The sequence below is a fragment of the Salvelinus alpinus genome, chromosome 14 (genome assembly GCF_045679555.1).
Source record: "Salvelinus alpinus chromosome 14, SLU_Salpinus.1, whole genome shotgun sequence".
NCBI lineage: Eukaryota > Metazoa > Chordata > Actinopteri > Salmoniformes > Salmonidae > Salvelinus > Salvelinus alpinus.
In genome coordinates, this window is record NC_092099.1 from 48,120,757 (window position 1) to 48,144,979 (window position 24,223).

At 44.6% G+C, this 24,223-nt stretch overlaps 1 protein-coding gene across 1 annotated transcript in view; it reads right to left on the reverse strand.

Moving 5' to 3' along the window:
* Positions 1–23,187, reverse strand: part of LOC139539006 (aryl hydrocarbon receptor-like) — a 113,558-nt gene extending 90,371 nt beyond the window's left edge. The window contains exons 1-3 of the mRNA XM_071341654.1: positions 22,501–23,187; positions 20,732–20,919; positions 502–602 (exon numbers count right to left, since the gene is read on the reverse strand). Coding sequence (XP_071197755.1) covers positions 502–602; positions 20,732–20,919; positions 22,501–22,541 — 330 coding nt within the window. The 5' untranslated portion in view covers positions 22,542–23,187. The remainder of the gene's footprint in view (positions 1–501; positions 603–20,731; positions 20,920–22,500) is intronic.
* Positions 23,188–24,223: the final 1,036 nt, after the last annotated feature.

Sequence of the window (24,223 nt, forward strand, 5' to 3'; positions counted from 1 at the left end):
GAGAGATGTAGGTTTATCATAATAATGAAACTTCGCTCATAGGGCAGGGATGTCTGGCAGACTGTTTCCTCTGTTCTGCTCTGGAATTCCACTGTGCTGCACATACAGGGGAACTGGACTGGAAAATCAATGACACTGGCTTATCCAAAAGAGATCTGGCAGCCAACTAGATCACTCTCCACTCAATCACACATACAGAGAAACAAAATGAAAATAGCTCCCTAGAAATTGTGATAGAATTGATAGAAACTAAATGAAATGAGAATGAATTCCAGTATGACAAAATGATGGGAGTATTACGGTGTATTATGGGAATTGATAACCGGAGATACAAACAAGCTGTTACATTTTTGGATTTAAGACAAAGTGAGGCCAGTGAGCTATGGGGTATATCCAACACTTCATCACTGGATATTAAGCCTTGTAATTAATTACCAAAAGCAAAGACAAGTTGTTTTTGTCTTTATATTTTAGACGATTCCACATGCCTTTAGCACTGACCTGCAGCAAGAGTTCTCCTTCAGGCAGCCAACTGTCCTCCAATCCTGTGGCTTTGCTGTTGTCAGCGCTACCATCATTGCAAGTACAGTTCTTCAGGGCAACTGCAAACAGAGAGACACAGAGAGAGAGACAGAGAAGAGGAAAGAAGAGGGAGGGAGAGAGGCAAGAGTGAGGAAGAGATAGAGAGAGGAGAGGAAGGAGGGGAGGGATAGAGAGACAGAGGCTTTAGTCTTGTAATAATGTTTACAAAGCACTACTGTGAATGTCAGAAAGCTTTATGTTTTAGTGCACTGTATGCAGGACAGGCTTGCAGTTCATTCAAGTTTCATCAAATAGCATGTTAAAAATGACGATCCACATCCAGGCCTTTTATCTTTGCCCAACCTGGTTACATCATAATGGCTTGGGAAGCAACACGTCAGCACGTTCATGGTCTATAATTAGAATGTGAGGTCATCGTGCTCAGCGTTCTAAACAGACTCTGTTCTGCGAGATGGGACCTCCTACAACAGGATGCATGGCGCTTATCGCCTATTCTTCACAGTGTGATGTTTCACCCATACGTTTGTGGTCTTTCACCTCAAGACCCATTTCAGTTGAATGCATTCAGTTGCATGACTAGGTATCCCCCTTGATGTGGTGTCACAAACATATTAAATCACTGATCTGTAGCTGTTCTAAAAGTAGTCTTTCACTAGCAGCACACAGCAAACGTCTTTGGAACATTCTAATCGTCCAACAGTGGGGAGTGAAATGAAATGCAAATTGAAACATCTTTGACACGCAATGATATTCGACAAACACACTGACACCTCATTTATTGTGAATACTGTAGCAGAATTCAGAGAAAACACACACACGAGAGAGAGAGAGAGCAAGAGACAGCGAGCGAGAGACAGCGAGAGAAAAAGACACAGAGAGAGACTGAGACAGAGAGACAGAAAACAGCATCGCAGGAGAAGCAACACACAGAGAGAGAGACAGATTCCCATTAACGCTGCATCAGAGTGAAATGAGGTGACAACTCCTTTGCACTTCACTGCTCGCCAAGCTAATCCCTCTCTCCCTTCTTCCCTCTCCCGTGCTCCTCCTTCCCACTTCCCCTCACCCACACTCTCTCTCTCTCTCTCTCTCTCTCGGTTCATCTATCCTCATTGGCTCCAGCAGCTTAGTGGTTCCAGAACCGATCTGGAGGGGCAGAACAAGCATTAAGCGCAATACGATCCATTGCAATAGCTCGTCAAACACTTGTCTCAACTCCACGGTCACATTAAACTAAAGAACCATGCAGAGAGCTTATGCAGAGAGCTGAGACACTGAGTACATTGAAGACTGCTGGGTGTGTGGTTGCGGCTACAGTAAGGTAAAACTAAAAGTCAGAACCTCTGAGCACCGTAGCACCTTAAGGTGTAAAAACTTGACATACCCAGATGCTGCCCACTAATTTAGAAGCGAACCACCTTATTTCTCCCCTTCGCTATCTTGTCATCGAACATGTCACCCTCTCCAGGACAGGGGGTGACCGTGACAATTTATTGTTAAAACAAGAGACCGCATGGATGTTAAATTTCAAGACCTTCGCTCCCTATGGTCTGAATGTTGAGTTTGATCTGAAACCCTTCCTGTTATCTATTTTAAATCACTGTGTATACTAGACTATTTATGATGAAATTGTAGGCCATCTGTGATCATTGTATATTCATTTGTGCTTTTTTTCTCTCTATATTATCTGTATATTGACCAATGATATCAGGCCATAGTCGGCCATGATTATGAACACCTATCAAAACCTATACTGGTGACCTGCAGGGCCATGAAACCCTGATGAAGACAGCTTGCTGTCGAAACGTTGGAAAATACAGAATTGCATCGGAGCAATTATTGTGCAGCGTTTCTTTTTCATTTAAAGTGCAGCTACAGTTGAACAGGTCAGGACAGTTACAGTTGAACAGGTCAGGACAGTTACAGTTGAACAGGTCAGGACAGTTATAGTTGAACAGGTCAGGACAGTTATAGTTGAACAGGTCAGGACAGTTACAGTTGAACAGGTCAGGACAGTTATAGTTGAACAGGTCAGGACAGTTATAGTGGAACAGGTCAGGACAGTTACAGTTGAACAGGTCAGGACAGTTACAGTTGAACAGGTCAGGACAGTTACAGTTGAACAGGTCAGGACAGCTACAGTTGAACAGGTCAGGACAGTTACAGTTGAACAGGTCAGGACAGCTACAGTTGAACAGGTCAGGACAGTTACAGTTGAACAGGTCAGGACAGCTACAGTTGAACAGGTCAGGACAGCTACAGTTGAACAGGTCAGGACAGTTACAGTTGAACAGGTCAGGACAGCTACAGTTGAACAGGTCAGGACAGCTATAGTTGAACAGGTCAGGACAGCTACAGTTGAACAGGTCAGGACAGCTACAGTTGAACAGGTCAGGACAGCTACAGTTGAACAGGTCAGGACAGCTACAGTTGAACAGGTCAGGACAGCTACAGTTGAACAGGTCAGGACAGCTATAGTTGAACAGGTCAGGACAGCTACAGTTGAACAGGTCAGGACAGCTACAGTTGAACAGGTCAGGACAGCTACAGTTGAACAGGTCAGGACAGTTATAGTTGAACAGGTCAGGACAGTTATAGTTGAACAGGTCAGGATAGCTACAGTTGAACAGGTCAGGACAGCTACAGTTGAACAGGTCAGGACAGCTACAGTTGAACAGGTCAGGACAGTTATAGTTGAACAGGTCAGGACAGTTATAGTTGAACAGGTCAGGACAGCTACAGTTGAACAGGTCAGGACAGTTATAGTTGAACAGGTCAGGACAGTTATAGTTGAACAGGTCAGGATAGCTACAGTTGAACAGGTCAGGACAGCTACAGTTGAACAGGTCAGGACAGCTACAGTTGAACAGGTCAGGAAAGCTACAGTTGAACAGGTCAGGACAGCTACAGTTGAACAGGTCAGGACAGCTACAGTTGAACAGGTCAGGACAGCTACAGTTGAACAGGTCAGGACAGCTACAGTTGAACAGGTCAGGACAGTTACAGTTGAACAGGTCAGGACAGTTACAGTTGAACAGGTCAGGACAGTTACAGTTGAACAGGTCAGGACAGCTATAGTTGAACAGGTCAGGACAGCTACAGTTGAACAGGTCAGGACAGTTACAGTTGAACAGGTCAGGACAGCTACAGTTGAACAGGTCAGGACAGTTACAGTTGAACAGGTCAGGACAGTTACAGTTGAACAGGTCAGGACAGTTACAGTTGAACAGGTCAGGACAGCTATAGTTGAACAGGTCAGGACAGCTACAGTTGAACAGGTCAGGACAGTTATAGTTGAACAGGTCAGGACAGCTACAGTTGAACAGGTCAGGACAGTTACAGTTGAACAGGTCAGGACAGTTACAGTTGAACAGGTCAGGACAGTTACAGTTGAACAGGTCAGGACAGCTATAGTTGAACAGGTCAGGACAGCTACAGTTGAACAGGTCAGGACAGTTATAGTTGAACAGGTCAGGACAGCTACAGTTGAACAGGTCAGGACAGCTACAGTTGAACAGGTCAGGACAGCTACAGTTGAACAGGTCAGGACAGTTACAGTTGAACAGGTCAGGACAGCTATAGTTGAACAGGTCAGGACAGCTACAGTTGAACAGGTCAGGACAGTTACAGTTGAACAGGTCAGGACAGCTATAGTTGAACAGGTCAGGACAGTTACAGTTGAACAGGTCAGGACAGCTACAGTTGAACAGGTCAGGGCAGCTACAGTTGAACAGGTCAGGACAGCTACAGTTGAACAGGTCAGGACAGCTACAGTTGAACAGGTCAGGACAGCTACAGTTGAACAGGTCAGGACAGTTACAGTTGAACAGGTCAGGACAGCTACAGTTGAACAGGTCAGGACAGCTACAGTTGAACAGGTCAGGGCAGCTACAGTTGAACAGGTCAGGACAGTTACAGTTGAACAGGTCAGGACAGCTACAGTTGAACAGGTCAGGACAGTTACAGTTGAACAGGTCAGGACAGTTACAGTTGAACAGGTCAGGACAGTTACAGTTGAACAGGTCAGGACAGCTACAGTTGAACAGGTCAGGGCAGCTACAGTTGAACAGGTCAGGACAGCTACAGTTGAACAGGTCAGGACAGCTACAGTTGAACAGGTCAGGACAGTTACAGTTGAACAGGTCAGGACAGCTACAGTTGAACAGGTCAGGACAGCTACAGTTGAACAGGTCAGGACAGCTACAGTTGAACAGGTCAGGACAGTTACAGTTGAACAGGTCAGGACAGTTATAGTTGAACAGGTCAGGACAGCTACAGTTGAACAGGTCAGGACAGCTACAGTTGAACAGGTCAGGACAGTTATAGTTGAACAGGTCAGGACAGCTACAGTTGAACAGGTCAGGACAGCTACAGTTGAACAGGTCAGGACAGTTATAGTTGAACAGGTCAGGACAGTTATAGTTGAACAGGTCAGGACAGTTATAGTTGAACAGGTCAGGACAGTTATAGTTGAACAGGTCAGGACAGCTACAGTTGAACAGGTCAGGACAGTTATAGTTGAACAGGTCAGGACAGCTACAGTTGAACAGGTCAGGACAGCTACAGTTGAACAGGTCAGGACAGTTATAGTTGAACAGGTCAGGACAGCTACAGTTGAACAGGTCAGGACAGCTACAGTTGAACAGGTCAGGATAGCTACAGTTGAACAGGTCAGGACAGCTACAGTTGAACAGGTCAGGACAGTTATAGTTGAACAGGTCAGGACAGCTACAGTTGAACAGGTCAGGACAGCTACAGTTGAACAGGTCAGGACAGCTACAGTTGAACAGGTCAGGACAGCTACAGTTGAACAGGTCAGGACAGTTATAGTTGAACAGGTCAGGACAGTTATAGTTGAACAGGTCAGGACAGCTATAGTTGAACAGGTCAGGACAGCTACAGTTGAACAGGTCAGGACAGCTACAGTTGAACAGGTCAGGACAGTTATAGTTGAACAGGTCAGTACAGCTACAGTTGAACAGGTCAGGACAGCTACAGTTGAACAGGTCAGGAAAGCTACAGTTGAACAGGTCAGGACAGTTATAGTTGAACAGGTCAGGACAGCTACAGTTGAACAGGTCAGGAAAGCTACAGTTGAACAGGTCAGGACAGTTATAGTTGAACAGGTCAGGACAGCTACAGTTGAACAGGTCAGGACAGCTACAGTTGAACAGGTCAGGACAGCTACAGTTGAACAGGTCAGGAAAGCTACAGTTGAACAGGTCAGGACAGTTATAGTTGAACAGGTCAGGACAGCTACAGTTGAACAGGTCAGGAAAGCTACAGTTGAACAGGTCAGGACAGTTATAGTTGAACAGGTCAGGACAGCTACAGTTGAACAGGTCAGGACAGCTACAGTTGAACAGGTCAGGAAAGCTACAGTTGAACAGGTCAGGACAGTTACAGTTGAACAGGTCAGGACAGCTACAGTTGAACAGGTCAGGACAGCTACAGTTGAACAGGTCAGGACAGCTACAGATGAACAGGTCAGGACAGCTATAGTTGAACAGGTCAGGACAGCTACAGTTGAACAGGTCAGGACAGCTATAGTTGAACAGGTCAGGACAGTTACAGTTGAACAGGTCAGGACAGCTACAGTTGAACAGGTCAGGACAGCTACAGTTGAACAGGTCAGGAAAGCTACAGTTGAACAGGTCAGGACAGCTACAGTTGAACAGGTCAGGACAGTTACAGTTGAACAGGTCAGGACAGCTACAGTTGAACAGGTCAGGACAGCTACAGTTGAACAGGTCAGGACAGCTACAGTTGAACAGGTCAGGACAGTTATAGTTGAACAGGTCAGGACAGCTATAGTTGAACAGGTCAGGACAGTTACAGTTGAACAGGTCAGGACAGCTACAGTTGAACAGGTCAGGACAGCTACAGTTGAACAGGTCAGGACAGCTACAGTTGAACAGGTCAGGACAGTTATAGTTGAACAGGTCAGGACAGCTACAGTTGAACAGGTCAGGACAGCTACAGTTGAACAGGTCAGGACAGCTACAGTTGAACAGGTCAGGACAGCTACAGTTGAACAGGTCAGGACAGCTACAGTTGAACAGGTCAGGACAGTTATAGTTGAACAGGTCAGGACAGCTACAGTTGAACAGGTCAGGACAGCTACAGTTGAACAGGTCAGGACAGTTATAGTTGAACAGGTCAGGACAGTTACAGTTGAACAGGTCAGGACAGCTACAGTTGAACAGGTCAGGACAGCTACAGTTGAACAGGTCAGGACAGCTACAGTTGAACAGGTCAGGACAGCTACAGTTGAACAGGTCAGGACAGCTACAGTTGAACAGGTCAGGACAGTTATAGTTGAACAGGTCAGGACAGCTACAGTTGAACAGGTCAGGACAGCTACAGTTGAACAGGTCAGGACAGTTACAGTTGAACAGGTCAGGACAGCTACAGTTGAACAGGTCAGGACAGCTACAGTTGAACAGGTCAGGACAGCTACAGTTGAACAGGTCAGGACAGTTACAGTTGAACAGGTCAGGACAGCTACAGTTGAACAGGTCAGGACAGCTACAGTTGAACAGGTCAGGACAGTTACAGTTGAACAGGTCAGGACAGCTACAGTTGAACAGGTCAGGACAGCTACAGTTGAACAGGTCAGGACAGCTACAGTTGAACAGGTCAGGACAGTTACAGTTGAACAGGTCAGGACAGTTACAGTTGAACAGGTCAGGACAGCTACAGTTGAACAGGTCAGGACAGTTACAGTTGAACAGGTCAGGACAGCTACAGTTGAACAGGTCAGGACAGCTACAGTTGAACAGGTCAGGACAGTTACAGTTGAACAGGTCAGGACAGTTATAGTTGAACAGGTCAGGACAGCTATAGTTGAACAGGTCAGGACAGCTACAGTTGAACAGGTCAGGACAGTTACAGTTGAACAGGTCAGGACAGCTACAGTTGAACAGGTCAGGACAGCTATAGTTGAACAGGTCAGGACAGCTATAGTTGAACAGGTCAGGACAGTTACAGTTGAACAGGTCAGGACAGCTACAGTTGAACAGGTCAGGACAGCTACAGTTGAACAGGTCAGGACAGCTATAGTTGAACAGGTCAGGACAGCTACAGTTGAACAGGTCAGGACAGTTACAGTTGAACAGGTCAGGACAGCTACAGTTGAACAGGTCAGGACAGCTACAGTTGAACAGGTCAGGACAGCTATAGTTGAACAGGTCAGGACAGCTACAGTTGAACAGGTCAGGACAGCTACAGTTGAACAGGTCAGGACAGCTACAGTTGAACAGGTCAGGACAGCTACAGTTGAACAGGTCAGGACAGTTACAGTTGAACAGGTCAGGACAGCTACAGTTGAACAGGTCAGGACAGTTACAGTTGAACAGGTCAGGACAGCTACAGTTGAACAGGTCAGGACAGCTATAGTTGAACAGGTCAGGACAGTTACAGTTGAACAGGTCAGGACAGCTACAGTTGAACAGGTCAGGACAGCTACAGTTGAACAGGTCAGGACAGCTATAGTTGAACAGGTCAGGACAGCTACAGTTGAACAGGTCAGGACAGCTACAGTTGAACAGGTCAGGACAGCTACAGTTGAACAGGTCAGGACAGCTACAGTTGAACAGGTCAGGACAGCTACAGTTGAACAGGTCAGGACAGCTACAGTTGAACAGGTCAGGACAGCTATAGTTGAACAGGTCAGGACAGCTACAGTTGAACAGGTCAGGACAGCTACAGTTGAACAGGTCAGGACAGTTATAGTTGAACAGGTCAGGACAGCTACAGTTGAACAGGTCAGGACAGCTACAGTTGAACAGGTCAGGACAGCTACAGTTGAACAGGTCAGGACAGTTACAGTTGAACAGGTCAGGACAGTTATAGTTGAACAGGTCAGGACAGCTACAGTTGAACAGGTCAGGACAGTTATAGTTGAACAGGTCAGGACAGCTACAGTTGAACAGGTCAGGACAGCTACAGTTGAACAGGTCAGGACAGCTACAGTTGAACAGGTCAGGACAGCTACAGTTGAACAGGTCAGGACAGTTACAGTTGAACAGGTCAGGACAGTTACAGTTGAACAGGTCAGGACAGTTACAGTTGAACAGGTTAGGTCAAAGAAGGGGACTTAGCAGTTGGCCTGAATTCTGGTCTGACAACCTCATGAGGTTTACTGTTAAGCTATAACACTATACTCACTAGTCTTATATACAATGGTCCATGCCATGTTCTACACATTTCTACAGAAGAGACACAGAACTGTATTACTTCCAAGCAAAAACCATGACGTTTCGAACCCAACGAACAGAGAAGAAACGGGAGAATGAAAGAAAAGTCTGGAATACTGATGATGTCATGGGAATATGACCTTTATGACGACCCGTACTGTGACCCGCAACAACCTCTGACCGCTAAGGCGATGTCTTGACATGACTGGGTAAATGGGGTCGGGTCAGGTCTTTTGTTGTCTGAGGGGTCAGCAGAGAGAAGACTAGGAGAGGATTGGACGCTATGCTAAGGCCAGACACCTGATGGGGCTTGTCCCCATCACACGGAGCTTGGGTGGAGGGCGTTGAGTGGACACCCTGACCTAATTCCCATACCAATCTCTCTATCAGGGGTTTGACATATCATATCAGACATATCACCGGGACTGTGAGTATCTGTGAGTTTAAAATATGTCAGCTACAGTATATCTCGTCTCAGCAGTTCTGGCCAATGCCCACGCCCTAGATTTTGTTGCGTTACTGTACCAACTCAAACGAGCATCCATTGACCCTAAAGTCAAATAGTCTAAGTCCACCGTCACATCAACGCTACAAACTTGCTTGCAGAAAGTAGAAAGCATCTCCTTCCATAATACGTAACCATACATTGATATTCAGACCTTGAGCAATAGTAGCCTTTCATGGTCTGTTGACATCCATTGCGTAATGGAGCGGCTCGGTATGTGGCCAGTGGTAACACCCCAAGCAGACTGGCTGGCGATATTTTGCCAGCCAGTCTGCTTGGGTAAGCTTTGTTGTTATTGATCCCATTGTAGTAGGTCACTGCGCTTTCTGGTACTGGTCCGTCACGTGGTCCATCCAACGCATCCATGAGGAAAAAAGGTACGCCTCCTAAACGGATTAGTGAAGCCCTACTGGTGTTGCCTGGGCTTTGTTGTCACTGATGAACTCAGAAATGATAGATCAACTCAAAAGATTGACATTAGATTGACAATAGATTGACATTTGTATAGCGCTCCTGCAATACCTGAGGGCATGAATTTAGCTGCAGCTGAATTTAACAGCTCGGCTTTGCCAAATACACTTAACTGAGCATAATGGAGAAATAATGTATTTAGACATAAATGAAATGTTCCATTTATTGATAAGACAAGGAAACAAGCAATAAAAACATCAAAATACATGCTTCATATTTCACAGGCTACCCCGTCCTACCACTACCCCGTCCTACCACTGCCTCGTCCTACCACTACCCCGTCCTACCACTGCCCCGTCCTACCACTGCCTCGTCCTACCACTACCTCGTCCTACCACTACCCCGTCCTACCACTGCCTCGTCCTACCACTACCCCGTCCTACCACTACCCCGTCCTACCACTGCCTCGTCCTACCACTACCTCGTCCTACCACTACCTCGTCCTACCACTACCCCGTCCTACCACTGCCTCGTCCTACCACTGCCTCGTCCTACCACTACCTCGTCCTACCACTACCCCGTCCTACCACTACCCCGTCCTACCACTACCCCGTCCTACCACTACCCCGTCCTACCACTACCCCGTCCTACCACTGCCTCGTCCTACCACTGCCTCGTCCTACCACTGCCCCGTCCTACCACTGCCTCGTCCTACCACTACCCCGTCCTACCACTACCCCGTCCTACCACTACCCCGTCCTACCACTGCCCCGTCCTACCACTACCCCGTCCTACCACTGCCCCGTCCTACCACTACCCCGTCCTACCACTGCCCCGTCCTACCACTGCCTCGTCCTACCACTGCCTCGTCCTACCACTGCCTCGTCCTACCACTACCCCGTCCTACCACTACCCCGTCCTACCACTACCCCGTCCTACCACTACCCCGTCCTACCACTACCCCGTCCTACCACTACCCCGTCCTACCACTACCCCGTCCTACCACTGCCCCGTCCTACCACTGCCTCGTCCTACCACTACCCCGTCCTACCACTACCCCGTCCTACCACTACCCCGTCCTACCACTGCCTCGTCCTACCACTGCCTCGTCCTACCACTACCCCGTCCTACCACTACCTCGTCCTACCACTACCCCGTCCTACCACTACCCCGTCCTACCACTACCCCGTCCTACCACTGCCTCGTCCTACCACTACCCCGTCCTACCACTGCCTCGTCCTACCACTACCTCGTCCTACCACTACCCCGTCCTACCACTGCCTCGTCCTACCACTACCTCGTCCTACCACTACCCCGTCCTACCACTGCCTCGTCCTACCACTGCCTCGTCCTACCACTACCTCGTCCTACCACTACCCCGTCCTACCACTGCCTCGTCCTACCACTACCTCGTCCTACCACTACCCCGTCCTACCACTGCCTCGTCCTACCACTGCCTCGTCCTACCACTGCCTCGTCCTACCACTGCCTCGTCCTACCACTACCCATTCTTACTACTACCCAGTCCTACCACTACCCATTCTTACCACTACCCAGTCCTACCACTACCCAGTCCTACCACTGCCTCGTCCTACCACTGTTTCCACCCAAAACCATTGTAGGATCTCCAGACGAATGTCTGTGCTTTCTTTGTGAGGGACACATTAGTTCCACTACTACTTGATATTTTTCTAATATTTCCTTTCCTTATGAATAAATGGAACATTTCACTTGTCAAAATACGTTATTTCAAGCTTTAATCAGAATATGAATTATTGATTGGCTGTCAGACTTATGGCTCTACCAATGTGCTTCGGAGGCACTTGCGATAACGATGCAGCACTTAGAACAACACTACCACTGAATATAAATGCTCCTTTGGAACGGTAAACCGCTGCTGAGCCAAACTGCACAACCCTGCAGCCTTATAAAACTGTCTCTGGGGAAGTTCTCCTTTTTAAAGCCTATAGGCTACAGCAATACTAAACAGAACCGGCCTCCTATCGCCACCCTCTCCTCATGTGTGAGGTTGAGGCAGGCTGAGAATTTGATTAAGCAAACCTGACAAATAAGCAGTGACCCTGAAAATCTGACAGCTTGTGAAAGGGCAATGGACTCTAACTTGTGTGGTAGGAGAAGGGGGTGGGGAGGTTGAAGTAGTGGTGAGAGCAGCGAGGTAGAAATATGGTTCTATACTGCTGAGGTACCTGGGACTGAGAAACGAGCTCCAACTATGGGCATCAAACACCCCCTCCCCCACCCCCTCTCTGGACTGATGACCCAGAAGCCATATTGGGAGCGATCCAAGCCATCCGCATGGAGGCATCACATTGCTTACTGACACTTTTCTGTGGAGAACAGCTCATGACCTGATCCAGCTATGTTGTTTGGGATTTGTCCGACAGAGAGGCAGGCTTGCTTGCAGCAAAACCGTAGGAACCCATTTCAAAACACCAACAATATTTTGCAACTGTTTGACGATTTTTAATTAGCTATTTACAAGTGGATTATAGGGAAGTTTCAAGTTGTATTAGTCATATATACGGGATATGCATGATATACAGTACCAGTCAAAAGTTTGTTTTTCTTCTTTATTTTACTATTTTCTAAATTGTAGAATAATAGTGAAGACATCAAAACTATGAAATAACACATATGGAATCAGGTAGTAAGCAAAAAAGTGTTAAATCAAAATATATTTGATATTTTAGATTCTTCAAAAAAACACCCTTTGCCTTGATGACAGCTTTGCACACTCTTGGCATTCTCTCAACCAGCTTCATGAGGTAGTCACCTGGAATGCATTGAAATTATCAGGTGTGCCTTTTAAAAGTTAATTTGTGGGAAAGAAAATGTATTCTTAATGAGCCAGTTTGAGCCAATCTTCACTATTATTCTACAATGTAGAAAATAGTAAAAATTAAGAAAAACCCTTGAATGAGTAGGTGTGTCCAAACTTTTGACTGATACTGTATATACTAGGCGGCGTCAGAGGAAGGCCCAAAATATTGTCAAAGGCTCACCCAAGTCATAGACTGTTTTCTCTGGAACCACACGGCAAGCAGTACCGGCGCGCCAAGTCTAGGACCAAAAGGCTCCTTAACAGCTTCTACCCCCAAGCCATAAGACTGCTGAACAACGAATCAAATGACTATTTGCATTAACCCCCCCCCCCCCCCCCCCTGTTTTTACACTGCTGCTACTCACTGTTTATTATCTATGCATAGTCACTTTACCCCTACCTACATGTACAAATTAGTCTACTACACCTGTTGTATTCTGCGCATGTGACAAATAACATTTGATTTGATTTTAAATCAAACACATTTCAGTGCAGATGTAGCCTATGACATGAAGCAAAAGCACTGAACTAATCCATATTGAACCCATTTCAAGTGTTTACATACAGCAGCATAGAATTCTCCTAACTACTCTTTTTAATGAGTATGCATAAATCATGGCTATCCCATTGGAGGATATGGCTATGATCTGGATCTATGTCCTGATCCATGGAGAGTCGCATAACGTCCTCCTAGTTCTACATGTCCATTTGTATTGCTGCCTGTGTCTATTTCTATACTAAAGCCACTCTAAGCTTGTCGTTGGTCCACCTGGACAATGGTCCAATAGTCCACCTGGACATGTATATTCTATCCTCTCAGCCATCCATTTCTGGTTTTCTCATGGCTTACCTATCTAGGGAAGGGGAATACCTAGTCAGTTGTACAACTGAATGCATTCAAGTGAAATGTGTCTTCTGCATTTATCCCAACCCCTCTGAATCAGAGAGGGGGGGGGCTACCATAATCGACATCCACGTCTTCGGCGCCCGGGGAACTGCCTTGCTCAGGAGCAGAACGACATATTTTTACCTTGTCAGCTAGGGGATTCGATCCAGCAACCTTTTGGTTACTGGCCCAACGCTCTAACCACTAGGCTACCCACCGCCCCTATCTACATACTGAATGTAAACTCCTGTATTTGGCTCCAAAAAGAGGGAGAACCGAACACATGACTTTATTTTTCAAGCATTATTTTCCGGTGTTATCCACTAAGCAACAGACCAGGATTCAAACCTATCCTACTCAATAGTACTTGACATCTCTTTCCTTCACACTACTACGTTGAACCAAAGGTGAATAGTTTTATTTATAGAACTGAGAGGATATTAAAGTGTAAGGCCTTTGACATCAATCATAACCTTTCGCTGTGGTGAACACAGGAATGACCTCAATAAGAAAAGAAAACTGAATCGTTAAAAGTTGAGATAATGAAACAAGATTTTAAAACTAGTGATTGAGAAGCGACGCATGGAGCAGAAGTAACTTGCTAATCCAGTATTAGTCTGAACAAGCTGGCGAACAACCCTCCAAAGCAAACAGAACCCTTTCAGAATTCACAGGGATTATTCATTCTAATCTCAAATCTATATTTCCAGCAACTATAGGCCAAAGGTCAGAGTGCAACCATACCCCCAATCACAACAACCATACATATCCCTATGACATTGTAATTGGATTGCATCTGTTATCCTGAACCTGCATACCCATCTCTTTAAGCAGATTTTGATAAGAAACAGCTAATTGTTGAGATGTGTAAATTGCACATTCCATTTTAGATTTATGAGTGTTGGTCATGATGTCAAATGACAACACTGCACATAAGGCTCTCCAGAGGGTGGTGTGGTCTGCCCAACGCATTACCGGGAGCAAACTACCCGCCCTCCAGGACACCTACAGCACCCGATGTCACAGGAAGGCCAAAAAGATCATCAAGGACATCAACCACCCGAGCCACTGCCTGTTCACACTGCTACCATCCAGAAGGCGAGGTCAGTACAGGTGCATCAAAGCTGGGACCGAGAGACTGAAAAACAGCTTCTATCTCAAGGCCATCAGACTGTTAAACTGCCATCACTAGCACATTAGAGGCTGCTGCCTATAGGCATAGACTAGGAATCACTGGCCACTTTAAGGAAAGGAACACTAGTCACTTAATAATGTTTACGTATCTGGCATTACTCATCTCATATGTATATACGGTATCTTAGTCCGTTCCGCTCTGACATCGCTCGCCCCATATGTATATAGTCCTAATTCATTCCTACTTAGATTTGTGTGTATTGGGTATATGTTGCGTAATTTGTTAGATATTACTTGTTAGATATTACGGCACTGTCGAAGCTAGAATCACAAGCATAACATCTGCTAATCACGTGTATGTGACCAATACGATTTGATTTTACTTAGCTTCACAGCAAAAAGCACATGATTCCATTTACAAAGGGACTGGGTCATTAGCTAGCTATGGACCAGGAAGTTGCGCAACAGAGAGCAACCGGTAGGAAGAAAAGGAAGAGGGCTGATGCTTCCTGGTTGGTTGCTGGTAAAGACAGCTCTTCCAGGAATCCCAGGAGCGCTCTTAGTTATTGGCGTTTTCCACCTCACAGGAGAAACGTGTGGTGATAAAGGTGACACCTTTCACCCTTCCGTCTTTACAACAGAAGAACTCACAATGGAAGGGCCATTCCTCGCTCCCAGGGGTCCCCTAAACCTCTTTGTAAAAATGGAAGAAAAAAAAACGGAATGACGGAATGAAAAACTATGGTGGAAGCAAATTTAGGGCATTGTGTTGTTTAATAGTGTCATACAAAATGTGGAGGGCGGTTTCTAATGCTGGGGGTTGATACACGGGGGGTTGTGTAATGTCAACGGGAGTTAATCAGCCTTCGATATAGTTCAGCCTTCTTATTGTACCATCTAAATGAAGGGCGTACACATTTACATTGCACAAAATATTATTTGTGCATTGGATTTGTGTCCTCATCTATGTTTAGAATCTGACTGCCTGCGAGCCAGAGGGAAACACAACTGGAGCTTGGCTTGTCTGTGGTTGTTAGTGTGGGGACCTCCATCACAAAGGGAGTGGCCCATTAACAGAGGAAACACTGGCAACATTAGAGACCAGAGCCAGAGCTCAGAGGGCTTCTTTCAGAACAGCTATATACACACTTCTAATCGCTGCATTCTGACAGCAGCAGTGGAAAGCCATAAGGTGTGTTTTTATGTTACTGTGTGTCACAATGATTCCCTCCCCTAGTCCATGTATAAGGAGTTTTGGGAGGGGAACTGCAGTTGGCATGCAGACTCATGTGGACACACACAAGTGGAAAAAGTATACAATTGTAACTTTTTTGTAAAAGTAATTTCAATTTTAATAGAAAATGACTCAAGTAAAAGTGAAAGTCACCCAGTAAAATAATACTTGAATAAAAGTCTAAAAGTATTTGGTTTTAAATATAGTTAAGTATCAAAAGTAGAAATAATTTCAAATTCCTTACATTAAGCAAACCAGACGGCACCATTTTCTTGTTTTATTAATTTATGGATAGCCAAGAGTACATTCCAACATCATTTACAAACGAAACATGTGTGTTCAGTGAGTCCGCCAGATCAGAGACAGTAGGGATGACCAGGGATGTTCTATTGATAAATGCATGAATGGACCATTTTCCTGTCCTGCTAAGCATTAAAATGTATGAGTACTTTTGGGTGACAGAGTAAAACGTACATTATTTTCCTTAGGAATGTTTTGAAGTAAAGATACCCCCAAAAACTTCTTAAGTAGTATTTTGAAGTATTTTTATTTAAGTACTTTACACCACCCCACACACACACACACACACACACAGGGGAAAAAGATTGCACAATAGCTGCCTAATAAGCACATCATTGATTCTCCAGGGTGAATTATCCATGACAATAAAACACAGATGAAGTTTCCAGCTCGAATAGAGATTTGACCACGCTGGGAAAAAAGTTACAAAGCCACCAGCAAAACTATTACAGTAAAGCGTTTACGCTGCAGTAAATATCTAGCACAAGACAATGCCATCAACAGAAGTGCATGACACATTATACAGACACACATTCTGTGGACACTTTGACAGTGAAACAAAATCCTGATTACCGAACATACTGACTACACTGGTCACGGACCATGCGCGTGTTGATTTTGTCTATCCCCACCAGACGCGATCATCACACGCAGGTTAAAATATCAAAACCAACTGTGAAACAACTATACTAAATTTGGGAGCAGGTCGAAACACACATTTAGCTGGCTTGCTGTTGCTAGCTAGTTTGTCCTGGGAGATGAACATTGGGTTCTTCTTTAACGTGGCATGCATATGGTCCTTGTTTTTTTTAGCTGGTTCTTTGTAGAATGTTGACCCAGAGTCATACAAAATATTGTGTTTATCTACTCCGACGATTAATCCACAGATAAAAAGAGAAACCTAGTTAGTTATCTTTAATTATTCTCTCCTCTCCAAGTATCCACGTGGGTCTGTATCTTCCTGATATCCAACAGAGGACTTGCAGAGCGGCTCAAACAGAACCTAGTTATATTTTAGCGCCTGGCTACGCAGACGCTCGTTGACGCAGACGAGTGAGTGGCTGAAATAACTTAATAACATTTATTTTGCAACGTTCCCGCACGCAACATTTGCCCGCATGAGGTCACCATGGTGTGTCACATGGACCCAGGGTCACAGAGCTCACACATGTTGCATCCCAAACGGCACCCTATTCCCTGCATAGTGCACTACAAGGCCCATAGGGCTCTGGTCAAAAATAGTGCACTACAAGGCCCATAGGGCTCTGGTCAAAAGTAGTGCACTACATAGGGAATAGGGTGCCTTGTTGGACACAGAACAGCCTACCCACTGGACACACACACGGTTGAATCAACGTTGTTTCCACATCATTTCAATGAAATGACGTTGAACCAACGTGGAAAAGACATTGAATTGATGTCTGTACCCAGTGGGTAGCTGCCTCCCATCAGAGACCAGGATGTTATAGCCTCCCATCATTCCCTGTGATGAGATCCTGGTGGTTGTATAGTGCTCATTCCGGGTTACTGATAATCCTGAGAGTGAATTGTTGTACATGTAACCGGCTAAGTACAGGGGGCATGGTGCAGGATAGAATCTCCTCCTTAAGCACCCAGGACATTTGGACCAGAACATTGAGTGATGTCCTTGTCTGAGGCATTAGCATGGAACAAAACAAATGCTGCCTAATGTGGCTTTGCCTATCAGGGAGAAATGCATATGTATACTGTACAATTATCTGGTATTTACTGTGCTTTAGGTTTTAGGCAGTCCTGCTCTCATTCCTTCAGGTTGGCAGAGGAGGGATGCCAGTAGGCCTGAAGACGAGGAGGAGAGGAGGCAGCTGGGATGGATAATATTGTCAGACGGATTAAACATGCTCTGATAGGCTTTGTTCAACTTGTACAAGACATTTAATTCCACACAGAGCAACAACACTGGGTATTCATCTGAGGTATTCTTAAAAAATACAGAACATAATGTCCCTACCAGAGCACAATGCTAGTTCACTCTGATTGTTAAACCAACACTACACAGTATTCGGTAGGCAAACTCAGCTAATTAACAGCAAGTGGTTGTGTAATGATGGTGGTGGCTGCATGGCCTACTAGCCACCATAGAGACAGAGACCTGGACGCTTAGGCAGAGCTGAGCCACCTCTTCATAAATCACCCATCCAACACTGTACCAGGGCCTAATCCCAGCGCACTGAGCAGCAGCTCTGTTTACATACAACAAATGATGATGGGAGACACAGAGACGGAGGCCATGGGCCCGCCCTCAGGCAGTCAGACATGCAGGCAGGCATACATGATGGGCTGATAGGGGTGTTGATAAAGCTGCAGGTTAAGGCTCACTGTCTCATCATGTACTTCCTGAATGTGAGGCCTGTTAATTACTCACTGTTTGTGCAGTCAGGGAAGGAACGAGGCTAATGCAGTAACACAACAAGGACACGAGGGCTTGGCAGCACACTTTGACGTGTGACGCTGCAATACAATATCAACAATATATTTTGACAGGCTGAAGAGATTTGTTAGAACCATAACACAACAATCAGTTATATTCATAGTGCCAATCATGAGATTTCATAATCAAGCAAAGTCACACAATTTCAGAGACAAATCAACACCTTGACGACCCAAGAAATGACTACATTTATCAAGGTTAACATTTTAAAACAAAATGTATATACACTGCTCAAAAAAATAAAGGGAACACTTAAACAACACAATGTAACTCCAAGTCAATCACACTTCTGTGAAATCAAACTGTCCACTTAGGAAGCAACACTGATTGACAATAAATTTCACATGCTGTTGTGCAAATGGAATAGACAAAAGGTGGAAATTATAGGCAATTAGCAAGACACCCCCAATAAAGGAGTGATTCTGCAGGTGGTGACCACAGACCACTTCTCAGTTCCTATGCCTCCTGGCTGATGTTTTGGTCACTTTTGAATGCTGGCGATGCTCTCACTCTAGTGGTAGCATGAGACGGAGTCTACAACCCACACAAGTGGCTCAGGTAGTACAGCTCAGCCAGGATGGCACATCAATGCGAGATGTGGCAAGAAGGTTTGCTGTGTCTGTCAGCGTAGTGTCCAGAGCATGGAGGCGCTACCAGGAGACAGGCCAGTACATCAGGAGACGTGGAGGAGGCTGTAGGAGGGCAACAACCCAGCAGCAGGACCGCTACCTCCGCCTTTGTGCAAGGAGGAGCACTACCAGAGCCCTGCAAAACGACCTCCAGCAGGCCACAAATGTCCTTTGTGCCACAAATCCTTTATTTTTTTGAGCAGTGTATATATATATATATAATAATATGGCTTTTTCAAATGATTAAAGCTACAGATTATTTAGTCCCATAGAACTAAAGGGTGGATTCTCCCCCCACCCATTTCCAGCATTTCCATTCCTCTCCACAAAGTATTTGTACATAGGCCCTCTCTCTTCACACCAAAAAAGCCATACATTTGCAATATCTCTCCACAACACACTGGTATCACGGGCCCCGTATCCGGTACGGCACAGCCCAAACAGCCATTTCAAGAAGCCACAGTCTTAAACAAACACAGCCCTCCCTCCATTTCATAAATTCTTTAAACTCGGGGGTTTCTCTTAATTATTAATGCTTCGAGAGTATCCGACGCCCGCATTGCAGCATTCTCTTTTAAAGAGCACTGCCTAAAGTAACGTCTTTTCCCCACAACATAGGAGAGAAAAAATACAAATCCGTCCTCTTTGTATGCAATTATTTTGTTCCCAAACACACTCTCCTCCGTTTTTAACGGAGCCCTTGCTTTCTCTTCCATCCTTAACTACAAATAAAAACAGTCACAGCCTCTATGAAATATTGAGGCCTCTTCTTCTCCAGGATGAAATAATGGGCTGGCTGAGTGAGGCTGGCTGGCTGGCTGGCTGAGTGACGCTGGCTGGCTGGCTGAGTGAGGCCGGCTGGTTGAGTGAGGCTGGCTGGTTGAGTGAGGCTGGCAGGTTAGCTGGTTGAGTGAGGCTGGCTGGCTGGTTGGCTGAGTGAGGCTGGCTGGTTGAGTGAGGCTGGCTGGTTGAGTGAGGCTGGCTGGTTGAGTGAGGCTGGCAGGTTAGCTGGTTGAGTGAGGCTGGCTGGCTGGTTGGCTGAGTGAGGCTGGCTTTCACAGCTGATTATATGTACATTGAAGGTGTCAGGAAACACAGGCCATGAAAGACCCAGGTTCTCTACTGTTTTGATATCTTCATAAGAGTTCTAGGGAAGGAAGCTTGGTTTAAAAAGTCCCAGTAGCTCTTCACAGTGCTTCCCATGACTATGCATAGCAACTACCGTACTGCTCTGTTCCATCTACTAACTGTACAGAGAAGACAGCAAGTCAGCACAGGGACGCTAGAAGGGGCTCAAGCTAACTGCTCTGATAGCTCCCTGCTCTGATGCTCTTTAAGTAGAGCATATTTTTAGGATAGGCTTTAGCTACATACTGTAGTGGCCGTGTGCTATGCTAACACACCCTTGTGCAGTACACAGTGAGGGATCAGTGGACCTCTGTTTACAAAACAAGGACCTTATGTCTACACAGGAAGCACAACATTTCAGGAAGCACTCTATTGAGGACCTCAAACTAAGGGCACTATTCAAGCAATAGTTCCAGAGCAATAATAGGGTTCTTTGTGGACCACTTCTTACCAGTGAAGAAGTTCTTGGCCCGGAGGTAGCTGACACTAAGGCGGAGGATGGAGAGTTTGTCCAGGCTGGTGGTGACCTCCTCAGGGAAGGGGAGGAGGCTGGCCAGCCTGTCCAGCTCTCCATTCAGACGGTCCCGGTGGCGCTTCGAGGGGTTCGACTTGGCCCCTTCTGATTGTGGCGGTTTTACGCTGCAAGGAGAGAAGAAATCATTATTTTTAACTTGACATTTTTACAGAAAACTCAAGGGTCTTTGGTTGATTATAGGTCTCATGAATTATTAGCATTATTAATAGTATTAGCACTATCAATATCATTACAAATTATACTTTCGTAGTAATATAGGTAAATTAATCATTAAAATACTTCAACAAGTAGAGTAACATTGAAATTATTAAAACAGCACAAAAATAAATGCTAAATTTAAAACATGATTTGCCTCATGTGAATAACACCATGTTTAAAAAATAAAATAAAAATCTATTTGTTTTGAGTCATAATAATAGAGCTCCTTCAACAATACACTCATGAGTTAACAAATCATGCCAATAAATGCCCCAGAGCGCTGAAAGCACTTCTGGCATTATGTCATAAACATACACATTCTCCACTGACAACATACAAACATTGTTGGTTCAACAAAGATGTATTTATGTAAACACATGTTAGACTTATACATGTTAGGTACATTTTTACTAGTGAATTAGTCAATTATAAAATAGGCTTTTCAAAATAATAATACACAGGCTATAAATTAAAATGTAATAATACTATAATTATTACATAATAATACTTCAAAGCCATTTGTTGTGAACATTTGAATGGTTTTACATCCGTCCAGTGTCCTTTCAGCAGGTGCAAGGTGATTGCTCTCAAATATCGTAAAGTGTTGGCCTTATGCACTTATGCCCCATCACAAACATCGGACATAGTCCCAGCCATTTGTTTAACTCAAACATTTCTGTTACACAGTCAATAAAAGGGCGTGTTGACTAACCTAAAATGGCGCAGCATATTTGCGGCTGTGGTAGAATTGAATCATTAACAAATTGGATGTATAAACATTATTTCAAAATGCAAATGTTTATGTTGGTTTAAATTTAACAAAAATAATGCAACGAGGTTAACAGTAAATTCTGGCTTCACGTGATAACGAAATAACAAACGCAGCAACTATTTTTGACGACAAGTGCAACTTTGGAGCGAGCGCACGCAACTTTTACCTTACTGCGAAATCATTCAAAAAAAAATACAATCACACAATAGTTGCACTATTGATTTAAGGTAGCCTATATATATATATTATTTCACAAAGTAATAGTCTTATAGTCAAATAAACGGTTTTACAATGCGAGTGCCTGGTCGAGGCCTTTCTGACACTGTCAAACAGGGCGCGAAGGAACTGGTTCATCCAGAGATGGGTAACTTCAGTCCTCCGGGGCCGGAGTGGTGTCACACTTTTTTAGCAAACACTGCTGATTAAACTAATTGCATACTAAACTGCATATCATGATTAGTTGTTTTTTGAAAGTCAGATGTATTAGCCTGGCTGGGGAAGTGTGATACCAATCAGGCGCCCGACGACTGGATTTGCCCCACCTGAATATGTGTCTTATCGTGTGTCATCGACATTGTCAATTTAATTCCGGTGAAATATACTATTTAAATCTGCACAAATATAAGATGAGTGATTGAGCGCTAAAAGGGACGAGCTGGTATGGATGCAGGGCTTTGAAAAGACCTTTCAATTCATATAAATAAACTGTACTTACGCTCTCTGGACTGGTTTTCTCCTTTTACGTCCAGCATACATGATATGGCTGTATTGCAAGTCCGATGAATCTCCCCAAAAATATTGGCGAAGGCTTACAGTTCCCTTCGAGCTACTTAGGCTACAGTCGACAAGAAGTGTCGTTAAACTAATCCATCAGATGAAACACGTAAACACATTAGCGAGAGGACAACGACAAAAACAACAAATAGTCGCACTTTTAGTTGATATTTTATCCTTCAACTGTGCGCAGATCCAGAGATGGGTTAAGAAATATAATTTATATAAATGAATGGCCTTGTTGCGTACTCAGAATTAACTCCGTTGAAATGCATACAATTTGCAATACTGTTTACAGTCCATCGAGATGCTAAATTAGACTGCAAAACAATGCTTCAACCCAATATAAAACCCAAGTAATTAATCTCATCGTCTTGCGGAATGGTGATCTAGATGTGTAGTGCCGGTGCGCTTTGCAAACCGCAATCCCCTTCCATGGTAGCTTGCACCTTTCCAATTCTTTCCCAGGCTATTTTTTCATATTTTACCCTGACATTCATGTGAAAAACGTTAGGACAATAATTGTATTTACTGCATTAGTCCTATGCTTAACGTCCTCTATTCCCAATTATCTCGCCAAATTCGGTCACGCGCATCGTCCTGCTTGGGTCCAGATTTGGGCGGGCACGCGCACTAGAGGTCAACGGGGAACCGAAAATCTCCTGGAAACACATGGGAGCGCGGCAATGTTTGCGCGTTCCCGAGCGGCCCGTTTCATCCAATCAGAGTGGAAATGAGAACGGTTTCTGGTCGAGCCTAGTGTCCTCTGCTATATGTGGGTCAGAGGTTAGAATTTTAAATAATGAAACCATGTTGTTCTAAATTAATGGTTTAGCATATGTAACACAACACTACTTCTAGGTTTCAGAGCAAGTGACGTAACTGATTGAAACGCTATTAGCGCGTACCCGCTAACTAGCTAGCCATTTCACATCCGTTACACATACCCTGGTGTTGAAATGACTTTTTAATAGTTTTTTCGGCCATACACGTTTGTGCTCTATAGCCTACATTTGATTAGGAGGGCTAGCCAGACCCCTCTTTAACGTTGCAGCTACTCTCTGTTTATTATCTACGCATAGTCACTTTAACTCTACCTACTTGTACATATTGCTATTGTTATTTTACTGCTGCTGTTTAATTATTTGTTACTTCAATTTTTTTTTCTTCTATTTTTTTACTCAACACTTTTTTTTCTTAACTTCTTAAAGCGTTGTTGGTTAAGGGGATTGTAAGTAAGCGTTTCACTGTAAGGTCTACTACACCCGTTGTATTCCGCGCATGTGACATACATTTTGAATAGGGTACGGAAATTGATACAGACCTGCTGATACATGACAAAACCTAAACACAGGCCTACCTCTTTGCATATATATATATATATATATATATATATATATAATTTCCAACGCTGCAATCATGGGACACACACAGTATGGATAAATGATCAGTAGTCAACGGGATATAAATAGCACTCCCACAGCAATTTTCCATAAATCTGCTGTATAATATACTAACAAAGAAAACTATAAAAATGTCTATCAAGTCATTGTGATCGTGTAGTCGATTTAACAATTTCTAATAATTCCTAATTTACTATAATAAAAATGAAATAGTTTCCACGTGTAATCTCATATTTACAAAATCTAAATAAACTATCATCC